We start from the raw sequence: 16,477 nt of genomic DNA, 5'->3' as shown, positions 1-16,477 counted from the left end.
GGTTTTTTCTCCCAACACTACATTAACATTTTACCACAGAAATGTCACAAACCTCCCCCAATAGTGATAGCTTATTTACAAAGTAACAGGCTTTTGTAGGTAAAAAAAAAAGCCTTATGTAGGTAAAAAAGAAAAAAAAAACCACACAGTGCACTTCTTCTTTCATACTTGAAAACAACAGATTTACACTTAGAAAATTATGAGTATAATCTACTCACCAAAATGTTACCATGGTGACCTCTAAAATACAAAATAAATGTCTCTGTCAGGCTCAAACCCTCAGGGACTTCTTAAGCATTTAGAATAAAACAGCCCTATCTGCTTCTCCCTCCAGTGCATCTCCTGAAGCTTTCATCCTCAACACCAACAGGTAGACACAGCTTTTTCCTAACATAAGCTCTAATCCAGCTCTTTATGTGGCTGATGCTGATAACTGTCAGCTTATATCTAAAGTTTCACTTTTTCAAAGAGGTCTTCTTTGTCCAATTCATCTAAATTATGTTTGCCTTCTTTTGTTCTCTTTTGTGTCGCAGCACCCTGTCTTTTTCTACAAAGTATTTATCATATTTGAAGTCACAAGTCTCTAACTGTATTTAACTAGTACCTGACTCCCTCTGTAATCTGTAAATTCCACAAGGCAGGTACATGTGCCTTTTTGTTCACCTAGTCTGCTGGCAACATATTAAGCACTCAAATATTTATGGAATGAATTAATGCAATATAGCAGTTTTGAAGGAAAGTGCCACTTCTATCATAAAAGATTCAAAAACACCAACTTAAGATATAGCTCTTTCTTTTAAGGTCAACATTCTTCTAAGAAACCAGAATCTTCCCCAGGTATGAGAAGACAAACATGAACAGCTTCAAATTCACTGACACAAGGAATGTTTATTCTTTCAGCTAGTCATTCATACCTAAAGGGAACCAAATGTTCAAGTGCCTTAAACAAACATAACAGCAGGGCTTTGAAAGTGAAACAAATCTCTGGGCTACGGGATTCTCATCTATCTGATAACTCCTATGCTGGACTCTCTCCCTAAAAGACAATTAAATACTTTAAGTACTTTCAGTATTATCCGGTGCTAAAAAGAGATGAACTAATCTAGACCCATCTCAACATGGGATTTTATATCACTCTCCCTACTTCCCCAGGGAACCCATTCTGTTCCTGATACATAAAGTTCACTTCTGTTTTCTTTTTTTAAAGCTCACTTTAACATGTCTTCTGTTTAAAAAAAGTAATAAAAGCTCACTGGAAAGAGCTATATATCCAAACGACAGAAATGTAGGAAGAATGAAATAAAAAGTCCTTATTTTACAGCCTACCACCACTAAATTCCACCAACACAAGTAATTGTTATTAACAATAGGGATGTTTTTATTTTTAGAGTGACCTTCAATCCCCGTTTGCCCAGAACTGAGGGATTTCCTAGGTTATGGGGCTTTTAGGTCTAAAATAAGGGTACTCCTGAGAAAATCAGCATAGCTGGTAATCCTAATCATTTTTGACTTTTACCATGATTTCATACTTGCTTTAAAAATCCATAAGCAGATTTTTAAAGCAAGTATGAAATCATATTATGTACACTGTTCTGCAATGTTTGATACTCAACAGTATATTAAAAATGAAATTGTCTATGGGTGTATGCACAATCCATATGGCTTAGGTCAAATTAAGATAAAGAACCATGATTTTGCAACATTGCTATTATGAAGGTATATTTCTCAAAGACATCTACTTTGAGATGTGTCTCATTTCATTAAGTAGCTTATTCATTTAGCACTTCAAATACCATATTTGCTTGATATTGAGACACTATTAATTATAAAATATCATAAATTTAATGATAGCTTCTCAGGAAAAAATTGAACATTCTATTAAATACATATATTCTTTTCTAAGAATACTAAACAGAACATATACATCTGCAAAACTATCTAGTACTTTCTTCTTCAGTAATATATTAAATATTTCACTTGAAGCATTCTCAGCATTCAGAAGCTAAAGATTTTTGAGTTTATTTCATGGATCAACAAGTATATGGTATCATGCTAACAGACTGCTTTCATAATCCATGATGTTGATTTTAACCTCAGTATTGACCATATTACTCCGAAGCATATATTAGTGTTTCCTTTGTACTGTCTACTTGATTCTACTAATAATTTCACTTTTTTCCCTTAAATTAATTAGATATTGATAGAAGTGAAACAGCTCTTTAAAGTCAGTTAGTATTTTGACTGGTAGATGAATGTTCAGGAACTCACCAATGGTCCTTACAAACAATGAACAAGTCACATTAACTCTCTTAGAATTGAGAATGTCACACACAATCTATACTGAGACATGTCAGTTTCTACTGCCTTTGACTGATTTGTCTGGTGTGTTACAGGCAATCTTCTGTATAGGTAACAACTTTATTTCAAGACTGCTTCACTGAGAAAAATTTTTTTGAAATATTTTAAAAATAAAAAGGAGGACTCTAAATTTTTAAGAAATAACTAAGTTAAGTGAAGGACATATCAAGTGATAGGAAAATTAGATGAATAGTTATTTTCAGCATCTTAAAAGTTTAGCACAAAAGTGCTAAAATTAAAGTTCAAACTGTTTCCTTAGAGAAGTATTCATCACTTCCAAAGAAAATTCTATTGATAGTAGACTTTTTCTTTACTCATATTATCATATGCATAACAGTCCTATAACTTGATTTCCCCACCACACCCACATCCAAGCAGTATGCTGTTTCTTACTACTGGAGGAGGGTAATCTGGCAAATGCAAACTCCCTGTACTCTAAACACTCAGAATATGCTTTGAGAGTTCTTTTAAATTTATTTAATTGAAGGATAATTACAGTACTGTCCTGGTTTTTGCCATACATCGATATGAATCGGTCACAGGTTCACACCTGTCTCCCCATCCTAAACCCCCCCCACAGCTCCCTCCCCACCCTGAGAGGTTTTTTTTTTTTTTAATTGGAGGCTAATTACTTTACAATATTGTGCCCACCCTAAGAGTTCTTATATTAGATCTTGGGAATAAGTCTTGGGGGGAAGCTTACCTGTCCATTTTTGCTTCCTGCTGACAGTAGGCTGCATAAGAGATGATGTTTTCATGGCTGCACCTCTCAGTGGCCAGAGCACCAACATAAAGAACGAAGTCTGCATCCCGGACTCCCTCCTGGTCTGGCACACCCACTGCTCCACAGGGCCACTTACCCCCACAACAGACTCTGCATTGCTAGGCCCACAGGGGACAACAGAAAATCAGACCAGAGATAAGGTTAACTACAAGGGCATTTAACTTACAGTGAATCCAGACTTTAAATATGTATGCTTTAACTTTTATTTATTAATTCTTCAATTTGTATCAAAATTCATACCTCTCTCTGGGGCTTCCCAGGTAGCACTAGTGGTAAAGAACCTACCTGCCAATGCAGCAGATATAAGAGACACAGGTTCAATCCCTGGGTTCGGAAGATCCCCTGGAGTAGGGCACGGCAACCCACTCCAGTATTCTTGCCTGAAGAATCCCATAGACAGAGGAGCCTGGTGGGCTACAGTCCATGGGGTTGCAGAATCAGACATGACTGAAGTGACCTGGTACACATGCATGCACATATGCATACCTCTCTCGACTCAGTTCCTATCTCTAATTTTAAATTTATTTTATTAAAATTTCTACTTTTTATACAATGATCATAAATGTATACTATCAATTAAAACAAACAACTGCTATTTATAAAGGGCAATCCCACCAGGGTACAAAAAAAAAAATAGAAAAAGTTTTATTAAACCCTGAAACTAGGTGAAAATTATAAGGAACCTTCTTATAAATTCATTTTTTAGCAATTTTCTGTGAATCTGTGGTTATTTCAAAATTAATTAATAAAATATTTATCCAGTGGAAATACATTCCTATTATAAAGTAATTCATGTATCTTATTTAAAATTCAGATAATACAAAAGTATATAAGGTAAAAAGTTAGTCATCTTTATAACACTACCCTTGTTTCTAGTTTTCTAAGCAAACTTTGCCCTTTTAACACATGCTTTTTAGAGAATTTCTATCAAAGTTCCTAAATAACCATAATCTCCAAATTATAAATAGGAAAATCAGTAAATGTTGGGTTTTTTTAATACATAAGTGATGTTTGTAGAGAGAAAAAAACAGAAATTCTCATTTCTGCTTACTGTTGCTTCTCTAACACATGTATCTATAATTTTAAAATTACTTTAATCTGCTAATAGTTGGTGTTATGAAAAGCTGTGATTTAACAGCATTCTTTTCCATGATCTTTCATTTCTTAAAAAAAAAAAAAAAAAATTTAGGAACCCCAACCCCCCCCAAGAAGATAAAACAGAATTTGAAAAGACAAAAGAATAAAAAATAAACAAAAATACTTTAGGAAAAAAGAAATGTGCCTTAAAATGTCTAGGAAATGTCTCTAAATGCCTTAGGACAAAAGATAAATATGTAATTAACAAGTTGTTTTAATATTGAAACATGTCCCTAAAACCCTTTATGCTCTTGAGGAATTTGATAAAAGAAATGGAAGCTGAGTAAGTTAGTTGAATTAGTGCCAATATAGGGTTCAAAAAGCCTTTGGTGAGCTTCAGATACCTCAAGAAAAAATTACAAAGTACACTTCAATAGCATGCTTGATTTTGCTTACAAAATCAATATTCAATAACATATTTATTTTCTACAAGTAATGAGAGAACATAGTTAAATAGAGAAAAACATCTAAAGCAATAATCATATTTTCCAAAAAGTATGTATAAGTTGGTTTTCTGGCTTATGCATTTAAGTTTTTCTATTTTTTCTGATACAAATAATATATGCTTAATATGAAAAATCAGAAAGTTACAAAAACATATAACTTACCAAATAAAAGTCCCCCACAATCCAACTCAATGAAAATCATTAAAATTTTAATGTCTCCAGATTTTTAATATATGTATATTTCCAATTACTTTATAACTTTTTATATGTGTGTATATACTTATTTGTATTACTTATGCTTTTATTTCAGCTTTATTGATAGGTGAAAGTGAAAGTGAAAAGTCAAAGTGAAAGTCACTCAGTCGTGTCTGACTCTTTGTGACCCCATGGACTGTACAGTCCATGGAATTCTCCAGGCCAGAACACTGGAGTGGGTAGTCTTTCCCTTCTCCAGAGGATCTTCCCAACCCAGGGTCTCCGTAACCCAGGTCTGAACCCAGGTCTGAATAACCCAGACTGAACCCAGGTCTCCTGCATTGCAGGTGGATTGTATACCAGCTGAGCCACAAGGGAAGCCCAAGAATACTGGAGTGGGTAGCCTCTCCCTTCTCCTGCAGATCTTCCCAACCCAGGAATCAAACTGGGGTCTCCTGCATTGCAGGTGGATTCTTAACCAGCTGAGCTATCAGGGAAGCCCAACAAGTTAAAGTCGCTCAGTTGTATCTGACTCTTTGTGACCCCATGGACCCTCCAGGTCAGAATACTGGAGTGGGTAGCCTTTCCCTTCTCCAGGAGATCTTCCTAACCCAGGAATTGAACCCAGGCCTCCCTCATTGAAGGTGGATTCTTTAAGAGCTGAGCCACAAGGGAAGACCAAGGGTGAAAAAATGATAATTTTTAATTTTTAAATAAAATAGGCTTACCCACACTGATTTACCTTTAAAAAATTTTTTTATTGAAGTATAATTGATTTATAATGTTGTGCAAATTTGCTATACAAAGTAACTCAGCTATACACATAATACACATTCTTTTTTTACATTCTTTTCCATTACAGTTTATCACAGGATATTGAATATAGTTCCCTGTGCTACACAGTAGGACCCTGTTGTTTTTCCATTCTAAATTTAATGTTTGCTACAATTTATTTATACAGAGATCAGTTTCATTCTGTAACAGCTGTATAGTATTCCATTATGTGGTTATGCCATAATGTAACTAGTATAGGTATATTTATAGTTTTGCAAAGAATACCCTTGAACATATATAGGTGTAAGTATTTTTATCAAATACATTTCCATGATGGGTTGAACCCTACTTTTATTTGAAGAGATAAGGTTAAACTGCCCTTTAAAAATACTGAGGTATACAGCTGCTAAAAAAGGTTTTGGAGAGCAAAGATAAAGTTCTAAGCAGAAATGATTCAGCAACCCCAGAGATAAACTGAAAAAAGAAAAGAAATAACTAAATTCATTTGAAAACCAATGAAAGAATAAAATCAGCACACCCAACTGTGATTACTTTTGGTAGAGAATGAAGCTTTTGAACTTAAGTCTGTAAAAACTTCTGGAAACAATCACAGATTGAAAATCTGTTCTAAGTTTATCCTAAAGAATAAAAATGTTTCAAAGAGCAGGGTGAACTACCTGGAGGTGCTCCTCAGGCACTATAATGGGACCACATTTTGTATGCTCTGCACATTCCTCAGTACAGCATCTATGGTGATCATTTTCCTTCCGTAGGTATTGGTATTGGTTTGTTGCGCATTGTCTTCAGTTCATTTTTACATTAAAGTTTAATTACAAAAAACAAGATTAGTTCACGGCAATTAAAAACACTGTAAAAAACTAGTAGCTGTTATATTTAGTTCATTAACAGCTACTATTTTAGTAAGAAAAGTAGTCTCAGAAAGAATTTTGGTTCCATGGGAAATCTTCCTAATGTGGGTTTTCAAACACTTCAAAAGCCTATAGTGTACACATGAAGGAGGAAGGAAGGGGAGATGGGGAAAAGAAAAGACCCAGTGGGTCCTGTCATAATGGAAAATCAGGGAAAGAATGACTACCCAACATGCTCTTTTTTTCTTCTTAAATATCTTATGGTTTGGTCTCTAAGAACCAGCATAATAAAATACTCCCAGTATAAATTTCAAAATTTGCCATACTGACAGAATGAAGAGGGCAGACTGCTAAACAATTGAAGAAAATGACCTGTGTGAAATGTGACATACCTACTAAGTAATATAGTGCCCGCAGGTCTACGAACCTGGAAAGTCTTCTCTAAATAAGAAACAGCTTGTGGGAAAAGTTTGTTCTAAATAAAAGTTGAAATAAAAAAACAGTCAGATTTACAACCAAGAGATAAACCACACTTAAAACAAGCAAGCACAGGGTATTAATGACAAACGGGAAAGAAGGAAAAAGCCTTGTAACTCAAATACAATATTTAGTCAAAGGTTGTGTGGCTAGGGGTAAAGGGGAGAGTGAGCGTAGGTGCAAAGGAATTTCTTCACCTTCTAGTTTAGTTTTAGAAGAAAGAGCACCAGAAAGTTCCTTCTGTACCCTATTTAAATAGAATATTATAAAACATAAATCACAACTATTAATCTAACTTACTTTAAATTTGAGACTGCTTTAGATAACTCCAACATTAATGTAGTTCATGTTAAGAAAATCTTGTATTTAGAAGATCTACTTTAACTTCACCAATTTCTGTTGCCCATAATGAGCTGGCTTGGTGTGTGCGTGTGTGTGTGTGTGTGTGTGTGTGTGTGTGTGTGTGCATGTGAGCGTGCCTCTGTAATAGTTAAAAAGTGTATGAGGCCAGCACCTTTATAAACAACCTTGGCATTTCATACTATCAGGCCAATTATTTTTCAGGAGAATGAGCATTTACACCAAGAAAACTGTTTTTGATGTTTTTAAAAAGTCATCTTTTCCATTCTATCCTAAGCATGCTCTGCTCCCCTAAAACCTAAGAGGACAAGTAAAAAAAATGAGAATGCCTTAATATCACATCATAAAATGAGAAAACTTAATATCAAATATGAACACAGTTTTAGTGAGTACATCACAACAATATGTCTGTGAAAATGAGAAATACACTTACCAACATCTTTTATTTATTCAAAAATTAGTCATGTATATACTTTTCATTATTGAAGTAAAATTAACATATAATAAAATGCACCATTTTAAGTGTTCAATTCAAGTCATGAGTATTTATTACATACCTTTACAAGGTGTCTTTTCTCAGGGAGCAACCTGAAAATGATGACATAAAACATAAAGATTGCCATGCTGAGGGCAAACCATTGTCTCATTTGTTCAGAATATATCTGGCAGGAGAACCAGATCTCAGCGAGCATTTTAGAGTTGATCAAATACAGTCTCATTCATTTGGGAAGTTAAAGATAGGGAAAGACATCAACTACTCCCAACAGCTCTTCATAAACTTACTACAGATTCATAATTTACCTCTTTTCTGAACCTCTCTTACTCTAAATTAAAAATCAGGCTATATATCATCTCTCTGGTTAATAATTTTACACGTTATTATTATTGTATACATTAGTATTTCCTCTAATTTTTCCCTCAAGTACTTATTGTGGCCAGGTCTCTTATTGACCACATCCAAGTAGATATATGCTGGTTCTGTTTAAATTATTCAAGATACATAGGTTTAAACCATATCTCATGGCCTTCATCTTTCTAAACTAAAAAGCATATTTAGTTTAATTCCATTTATGGAACTCCAGGTAACCAATGCAAGTATCTTCAATAGTTTGATTCTTAATAAAAAAGATGACAGAATAATGGTGTACTTACTCTTCAATACTTTTATCGTAGATAATCTTAATTCTTAAATGTTCATTAACATCTCTCTTTACAATATGATTTTTAAGATGGACCTTATTTATGACCTGAGAAAAAAGAATAGATTTGAAAATATATATATAGATTAGTTACTTAAGGACTCAAAATTAACCAACTAAATTTCAAATGTAATCCTCAGGAAAAAAAATGTAATAACTAAATAAATCAAGAGATAGTTCATGCTCACGGATACAAAAACTCAGTATTAACAAGATGTCAGTTCTTCCCAATTTCACCTATGCCAATCCCAATCAAAATTTCAGCAAGTTATGTTGTGAATATCAACAAACTAATTCCAAAGTCTATAGAGACGGCAAAAGACCCAGAATAGCCAACAAAAAGTTGAAGAAAAAAACAAAGTTGAAGGAATGACACTACTTGACTTCAAGATTTACTATAAAGTTATGGTATCAAGACAGTGTGGTACTGGCAAAAGAAGAAACAAACAGGTCAATGAAACAGAATAGAGCGCCCAGAAATAGACCCACATAAATACATTCAACTCATCTCTGACAAAGGAAAAAGGCAATAAAATGAAACAATGTCTTTTCAACAAATGGGGTTGGAACAATTGGATATTCATATGGAAAAAAATGAATCTAGAGTCAGACCCCACATCTTTTATAAAAATTAACTCAACAAGGGTTATAAATTTAAATGTTAAATATAAAATACAAAACTATCAAACTCTTAGAGAAGATACTATAGGAGAAAAACTAGATATTCATGGGTATAGTGATGACTTTTTTTTAAATACTTATTTATTCATTATTTATTTTTGGCTGTGTCAAGTCTTAGTAGCAGCATGTGGGATCTTTCGTTATGGCACGAGCTCCAGAGCGCATGGGCTCTGTAGTTGCAGCTCGCAGGCTTAGTTGCCCTACACCATATGCGATCCCTCACCAGGGCTCAAACCCACATGCCTTGCATTGGAAGGTGGAGTTTTAACCACTGGACCAGGGAAGTCCCTATTTATTATTTTTTTAGTTGCAGCATGCAAACTTTTAGCTGTGGCATGTGGGATCTAGTTCTCTAACCAGGGACCAACCCGAGGCCCTCTGCATTGGCCCCCACTAAACCACCAGGGAAGTGCCTAGTGATGACTTTTTATATACAAAACTAAAGACATAATCCATGAATGAAATAACTGATAATTTCAACTTTATTAATAATAAATTAAAAACTTCTGCTCAATGCAAGTTAACATCAAGAAAATAAGAAGACAAGCCACACACTGGAAGAATATATTTGCAAAAGACACATTGGATAAAGGACTATTATCCAAAATATACAAAGAACTCTTAAAACTCAACAATAAGAAAATTAACAACTCAAGTAAAACACGGGCCAAAAACCTTAACACACACCTCACCAAAGAAGGTATGCTGCTGCTGCTAAGTCGCTTCAGTTGTGTCCAACTCTGTGCGACCCCATAGACGGCAGCCCACCAGGCTCCCCCGTCCCTGGGATTCTCCAGGCAAGAACACTGGAGTAGGTTGCCATTTCCTTCTCCAATGCATGCAAGTGAAAAGTGAAAGTGAAGACGCTCAGTCGTGTCCGACTCTTAGTGACCCCACGGACTGCAGCCCACCAGGCTCCTCCGTCCATGGGATTTTTCAGGCAAGAGTACTGGAGTGGGGTGCCATTGCCTTCTCCAAAAGAAGGTATACAGATGACAAATAAACATACAAAAAGATGTTTCACATTACATATCATTGGGAAAACGCAAATTAAAACAATGAGATATCTCTATATGGCTATGAGAATGGCCAAAATCTGGAACATATACTATACCAAATGCTGCCAAGGATGTAGAGCAATAGGAATTCTCATTAATTGCTGGTGGGAATGCAACATGTACAGCTATCATGGAAGACAGTTTTGGCAGTTTCTTACAAAACTAAACATACTCTTGCCATAACCACTCAGCAGTCATGCTCCTTGGCATTTACACAGATGAGTTAAAAATGTAAATTCACACAAAAACCTTTTCATGGATCTTTATAGCAGCTTTATTCATAATTGCTACAACTTAGAAGCAGCCAAGATGCTTTTCAATAGGTAAATGGATAAATATAAACAGTGGTATATCCAGACAATGAAATAGTGTTCAGGGTTAAAAGGATGAGCTATTAAGCCATGAGAAGACGTGAAGCAAACTTAAATGCATATCACTGACTCAATGGACATGAGTTTGAGCAAGCTCTGGGAGATGATGAAGGACAGGGAAGGCTGTCCACACGGTCGCAAAGAGGCAGACATGACCGAGAGACTGAACAACAAAGTGAAAGAAGTCAATCTGAAAAGGCTACATACTATATGATTCCAACCAGATGCCATTTTGGAAAAGGGAAAACTATGGACACAGTACAAAGACTGGTGTTTGCCAGGGATAGAAGGATGGCAGAGGAATAGGCAGAGCACAGAAGATTTTGAAAGCAGTGGAACTACCATGTATGATACTGTAATGATGGCTATGTGTTATTATGCCTTTGTCCAAACCCACGGAATGTACAACACCAATAGTAAATTCTAATGTAAATTATGGACTTTGGGTGCTTAAGATGTGTCAGTGTAGTTTCATCAGTTATAACAAAAGTACCACTCTGATTAGGGATGTTGGTAACAGGGGAGTCTATGCATGTGAAGAGGAATACAGTACTTGGGAAATCTCTGTACCTTCTTCACAATTTTGCAGTGAGTCTAAACCTGTTTTTATTTTAAAAAATAAAGTATTTAACTAAAAAAAAAAATGAAGATGAGAACGCAATGAAACAAATAGTTAAAGCACTAAAAGAAAGATGTTCAATACTGAAGTTTATCTCCAATGAGATAAAAGATAAACTTTTACATCTCACAGACAGGGGAGATATAAAATGCTAATCATAAGCAAGCTGAAATGGCCATACTAATATCAGTAAAGCAGACAAAGGCAAAGAGTATTACTAGTAATAAAGGGTACTGTTTTATAATAATAAAGGATTAATACACCGGAAATTCATAATTATAAGTATGAATGTACCAAGCAATAGATTCAAAATCCATGAAGCAAAAACTGACAGAACTAAAAGAAAAACATTTATAATAATAAATTTTAAGATCCTATCAATTAGACAAAAGATTTTAAGAACATAGAAATCTTCAGCTAATATTTTATAATAATTGTAAATGGAATATAACCCTTAAACTTGTATAAAAAATATAGAAATCTGAAGCATACCATCAGTTACCTTACCTTATTGATGTGTACAGAAAATGACACTCAGTACCTATAGTATACTCTTTACTAGTACACAGAAAATCTTAGTGGGATACAGCATATGCTGAATTATACGTAAAACAATTTCAAAGAACTGAAATCTTACAGAAGATATTCTCTAAATTAGAAATTAATAACCATAAGCTATCTAGAAAAGGACCAAATATTTAGAAATTATATTTTAAACATTTTTAATAACCCATGGATCAAAGATAAAATTACTAGGGAAAATAAAAGCATCTGAACTAAGTGATGATTAAAATATAATGTGTCAAAATTTGTGAAGTGTAGCTAAATTTGTACTGAGAGAAATATAGATCTTTAAATGTCTATAGTAGAAAAGAAAAAGGGACTCAAAAACAATGATCTAAGTCTCCTCCTAACAATATGAGCAAAGTAAATCCACAGTAAGGAGAACGGAGAAATAACAAAGAACAGAAAACAATGAAATGGAAAATAATAATTAAAATTACCAAAGCTAATGGTTGGTTATTTAAAATTATTAATATGATTAATAAGCTCCTAGAAAGAATGGGCTAGGATAACACAGAATAAACACAAATTACCACATTAGAAATGAAAGTGTGGCTATCACTCAGATTCTATAGACATCAAAAGGATAAATATATTATGAACAATGTTATGTCAGTAAGTGTAACAATTCAGATGAAATAAAGTCCTTAAAAAAACACAAGTTACCAAGACTGACACAAGATCAAATAGATACTCTGAATAGACCTGTATCAGTGAAACTGGATTTATCTGTTCCTACCAAGTGGTTTCTTGGGGCCAGAAATGAAAACATGAGTTTTCTGTAAATGAGCTCAAGGGTTCTTCCCACGGTGATGAAAAAGTTCTAAAACTGGACTGTGGTGATGGTTCTGTAACTCGGTAAATTTATTAAAAATCACGTATTTGGATACTTAAGTGGGTGAATTTTATGGTATATAAATTATAGCTCAATAAAAGTGTTTAAAAAAAAAACACAAAACTTTTCATAAAGAAAATTGTAGGCCCTGATAGTTTCAGTTATGGATGGCATCACTGACTCAATGGACATGAGTTTGAGCAGACTCTGGGAGATAGTGAAGGACAGGGAAGATATTAAGGAAGATATTTTCTACAAACTCTTTTAGAAAATACATGATAGAACTTTCCAATTCATTTTGTACAGTCAGCATAATTCTGATAACAAAAGCTAATAAAAATTTCACTAAAAAGGAAACTATAAACCAACATCACTTATAAACATAGACATAAAAATCCTTAATCTATGAGGAAACTGAATTCAGAAGTGTATTAAAAAGGATAATACATCATAACCAATTAAAATCTACTCCAAAAATACAAGGTTGATTTACTATTGGAAAATTCAATGTGATCTACTATATTATGCATTATATAATTCCATTTATTTAAGCTGAATTCTAGAACAGGCAAAACTAATTTGCTGTAAAATCTAAATCTAATACGAAAAAAATGAAAAAAAAAGAGAGATGGGAAAAACTGATTGGCATAGAACAGGAGAAAATTTTCTGGAGACTTGAAAATGTTCTATTCTGTATTCTGATAGGTTTTTGGTTTTACATGAATGTAAATGACTGCATTTGCTACATTTTAGTATATATACATTTTACGGGAAAACAAAAAAGCTTGTAAAAGTAACAATAACAGTGGGTGGATGGAGAATGGACAGAAGTATATGAAACAGAATAAGAGAACAGTGTTAAGTGTTGAAGCTGGGTGAAGGGTCATGGGAGTTCATTATACTATTCTGGTTTTGATTTTAATTTACACAATAAAAAATAAAACCAAAACTTAAAAAGTTTTCAGTTAAGAACAAGTTATATGAGTCAAATGTTTCGTAGTTCCCCACCATTACCAATATAAAGTTACTGTAATTTCCTGTTGGAATTAACAGAGATGCAGTCACTACTGTTACAATGAAGAGCATTTGCCTATCCTTTGTGTCCAAATTAAAGCAAAGAGAATGGCTATGAGGACTTGTTACAACACATTCTATGAAGAAACAGGAAAATTTATTAGGAATGAGAACTCTTTAAGAATTTAATAGCTTGCTTTTAATATCCAAAGCACCATCACTATTTAGTTTGTTCAGCCAAGAGCCATAAGTAAGAATAGTGGAGGGAAGTTTCAGGAAGAGTTTTCAAGCTCTGTACCTTTATTTTATTTGGCCACACTGAACAGCATGTGGGATCTTAGTTCCCTGCTAGGGATTGAACATGTGTCCCCTGCAGTGGAAACTCAGAGTCTTAGGTACTGCCTGGGAAGTCTGTTTTCAGCTCTATAAAAAGAACAATGATCTCTCCAAAAAGCAAAGGGACTGCCTCTGGGGACAATTTCCCTATTTGTAGAAATGTTCAAATATAAGTAAGAGATTTGTACACTGGCAACAATCACAAGAAGATAACAGCTATTAAGGTTCCTTCAAGTACAGAGATTTTGCAGTTCTTTGAACTACTTTCTCTTGATCTAAATTCAGAGAGAAGTGCACGGTTTTGTGGGAATGTATTTTAAAAGGAATTCACTAGGTTGGTGGGAGAACTGAGGAAATGTTTAAGGGTACAAATTTGCAACTAGTAGATAAGTAATGTACAACACAGTAACTACAGACACAGTACTGTATTATAAACTTACAGGTTGTTAAGAGACCAAAGAATAAATAAAACAATTCAGCCAGAATGCAGTGTCATGATAAAAGCTGTAATATAGCCATAACCACCAAACTTAGTATTCTGGCATATATGGTTATAAGAGCATGCAGAGAAATTTGAAAATTATCACAAAAATGAATAGTCTTAGATTTCTGGGCTGAACTGAAAATTTCGAAATTAATCTTTTTTGATAAAGTAATAAGACAAAATGTTAATATAAAATCAATCACAACATGCAGCCCTGCCCCCAGGTACTGTGTCTCCTTTCCTCAAAGAATACTGATTACTGTGGCCCTCCTCTAAGTACCGTACAGAAATCAAAGTACAAGACACAAACCTCATATACCAAGAAAAATTACAATTCAACTACAAAAGCAAGATATGCCTGAAAAATAAGCTGTCACCACATAGCGGGACTCGGTTAAGTGCCAGAAAAGAGTACAGATAAGACATATTGTAAAATGGAAAGAACATTCTGCTGGGGTGGTTTCAGCAGGCTGCCTTGCGATTAAGGAACTTAAGAATGAAAGAATTTAGACAGGAAGAAAAATATAATGGGAGGAAGAAAGGTATTTCAGGGTAGGAGAATAGGATAAAGCAAGCAATGTGATTAAGTAACTTGAAAATAAATCTGAATTTTGTCTCCGGAGAACCCCCAATATCTCCGCAACGATTTTGTCTAGCTCTCCAAATAATTCTTTTTCAAATCTTTAGGTCAGTGGTTTCCAAAGTAAGATCCTTTGACAAGAAGCATCATCAACGATCTGGGAACTTCAACTGCAAATTCTGAGGCTCCATCCGATATCTAATGAGTCAGAAGTGGGCAGCGGGAGGGAATGAATGGAGCGGCCAGTTGAATTTTAACAAGTCCTTAGGACACGACTGAGCGATTAAGCACAGCACAGCACAGTAGGTAATTCTGAGGCACACCCAAGTTGGAAAACCACTGCTCTAGGACAACTTGCTAAGCACAACTCTCCGCACGGGAAAGTGATGATGTTCTTTTCGAGTGCCGAATTAAGCCACTTTGCTGCGTGCACGAAGAGAACTGATGGCTGGTCCCAACCCTCTCAGGGTTCAGTCTCTGGCCCAATCTCGCTTTCTCCTCCAGTACACCCTGTTCCAACACGATCCTCTCTACCGTTGCGTCCCATATTACTTTACCCTCACAGGGCCCCTCTGTCGCCCTACCTCAGAGTCAGAGGGGACGTGGTGCCGGCATGGAGGAGAACTGCGCAAGGAGACAGGAATAGATGTGGTGCTTGCCCGGAGCCCACCCAAAAGAAGTAAAACGCCTCGGAACCATAAAGGACCGCTCCAGTGCCACCGGTTCAGGCCCAGGCCTGAATCCGAGGAACCCGGTCTTCTACCCGACTCGGCCGCCATCTTCAGGCCGAGCGTCGTTACCATGGAGTACGTGACGCCTCCGCGCCCAGCGCCGGCCCCGCCCCTCGCCTCTCCAGGCAGGTGGAGGGACTTGGCGGCTGAAAGTTGCTTTTTGATTGGCTGGCGTCACCGGTAAGAAGTTCAACGCGGAAGATGAGAGTCGCATCACGATCATCGCGTCTTATTCGCGTGAAGCCGGCCAATAAACGCAACCTAGCGTCCCACGTGAGTTGCGCTGTGATATTAGTCGGTGTTGGTGGTAATAAGATGGTGATAAATGTGTCCTTACAGAGGGAGTTTTACTTTTTAATTCAGTTATCCAGTGAAAAGATATGGACCCACTAGGGGCCAGGAGCTAGATGCAAAATCTTAAGATTTAGCTCTCTGTTTAAAAGGTAAGTGGAATGTACTTTTCAATTTTCCTAATCCTGAGTCACCGATTTTAGGACCTACCTTTTTTTAAGTTGAAGGTAGTTGATTTATAATATCGTGTTAAATCCACTTAAAAAAAAATTTTTTTTTGTTCTCCCCCATGTGGCTCAGCTGGTAAAGAATCC

At 35.4% G+C, this 16,477-nt stretch overlaps 1 protein-coding gene across 3 annotated transcripts in view; it reads right to left on the bottom strand.

Annotated features, from left to right (window-relative positions):
* Positions 1-15,953, bottom strand: part of LMLN (leishmanolysin like peptidase) — a 49,562-nt gene extending 33,609 nt beyond the window's left edge. For 2 of the 3 annotated variants that reach the window (XR_009696984.1, XM_061166966.1), the window contains exons 1-6: positions 15,726-15,953; positions 8,553-8,647; positions 7,958-7,988; positions 6,956-7,038; positions 6,372-6,495; positions 3,062-3,240 (exon numbers count right to left, since the gene is read on the bottom strand). Coding sequence is in view for 2 of the 3 variants with exons in the window: in XM_061166966.1 (XP_061022949.1) it covers positions 3,062-3,240; positions 6,372-6,495; positions 6,956-7,038; positions 7,958-7,988; positions 8,553-8,647; positions 15,726-15,944 (731 nt within the window). In the remaining variant the exon portion in view is untranslated. The remainder of the gene's footprint in view (positions 1-3,061; positions 3,241-6,371; positions 6,496-6,955; positions 7,039-7,957; positions 7,989-8,552; positions 8,648-15,725) is intronic. The other variant, XM_061166967.1, reaches the window with a different exon arrangement.
* Positions 15,954-16,477: the final 524 nt, after the last annotated feature.

Source organism: Dama dama, chromosome 19 (assembly GCF_033118175.1).
Source record: "Dama dama isolate Ldn47 chromosome 19, ASM3311817v1, whole genome shotgun sequence".
Classification (NCBI taxonomy): domain Eukaryota; kingdom Metazoa; phylum Chordata; class Mammalia; order Artiodactyla; family Cervidae; genus Dama; species Dama dama.
The sequence above is the reverse complement of the archived record's forward strand: the minus strand, read 5'-3'. Positions and strand labels throughout refer to the sequence as shown.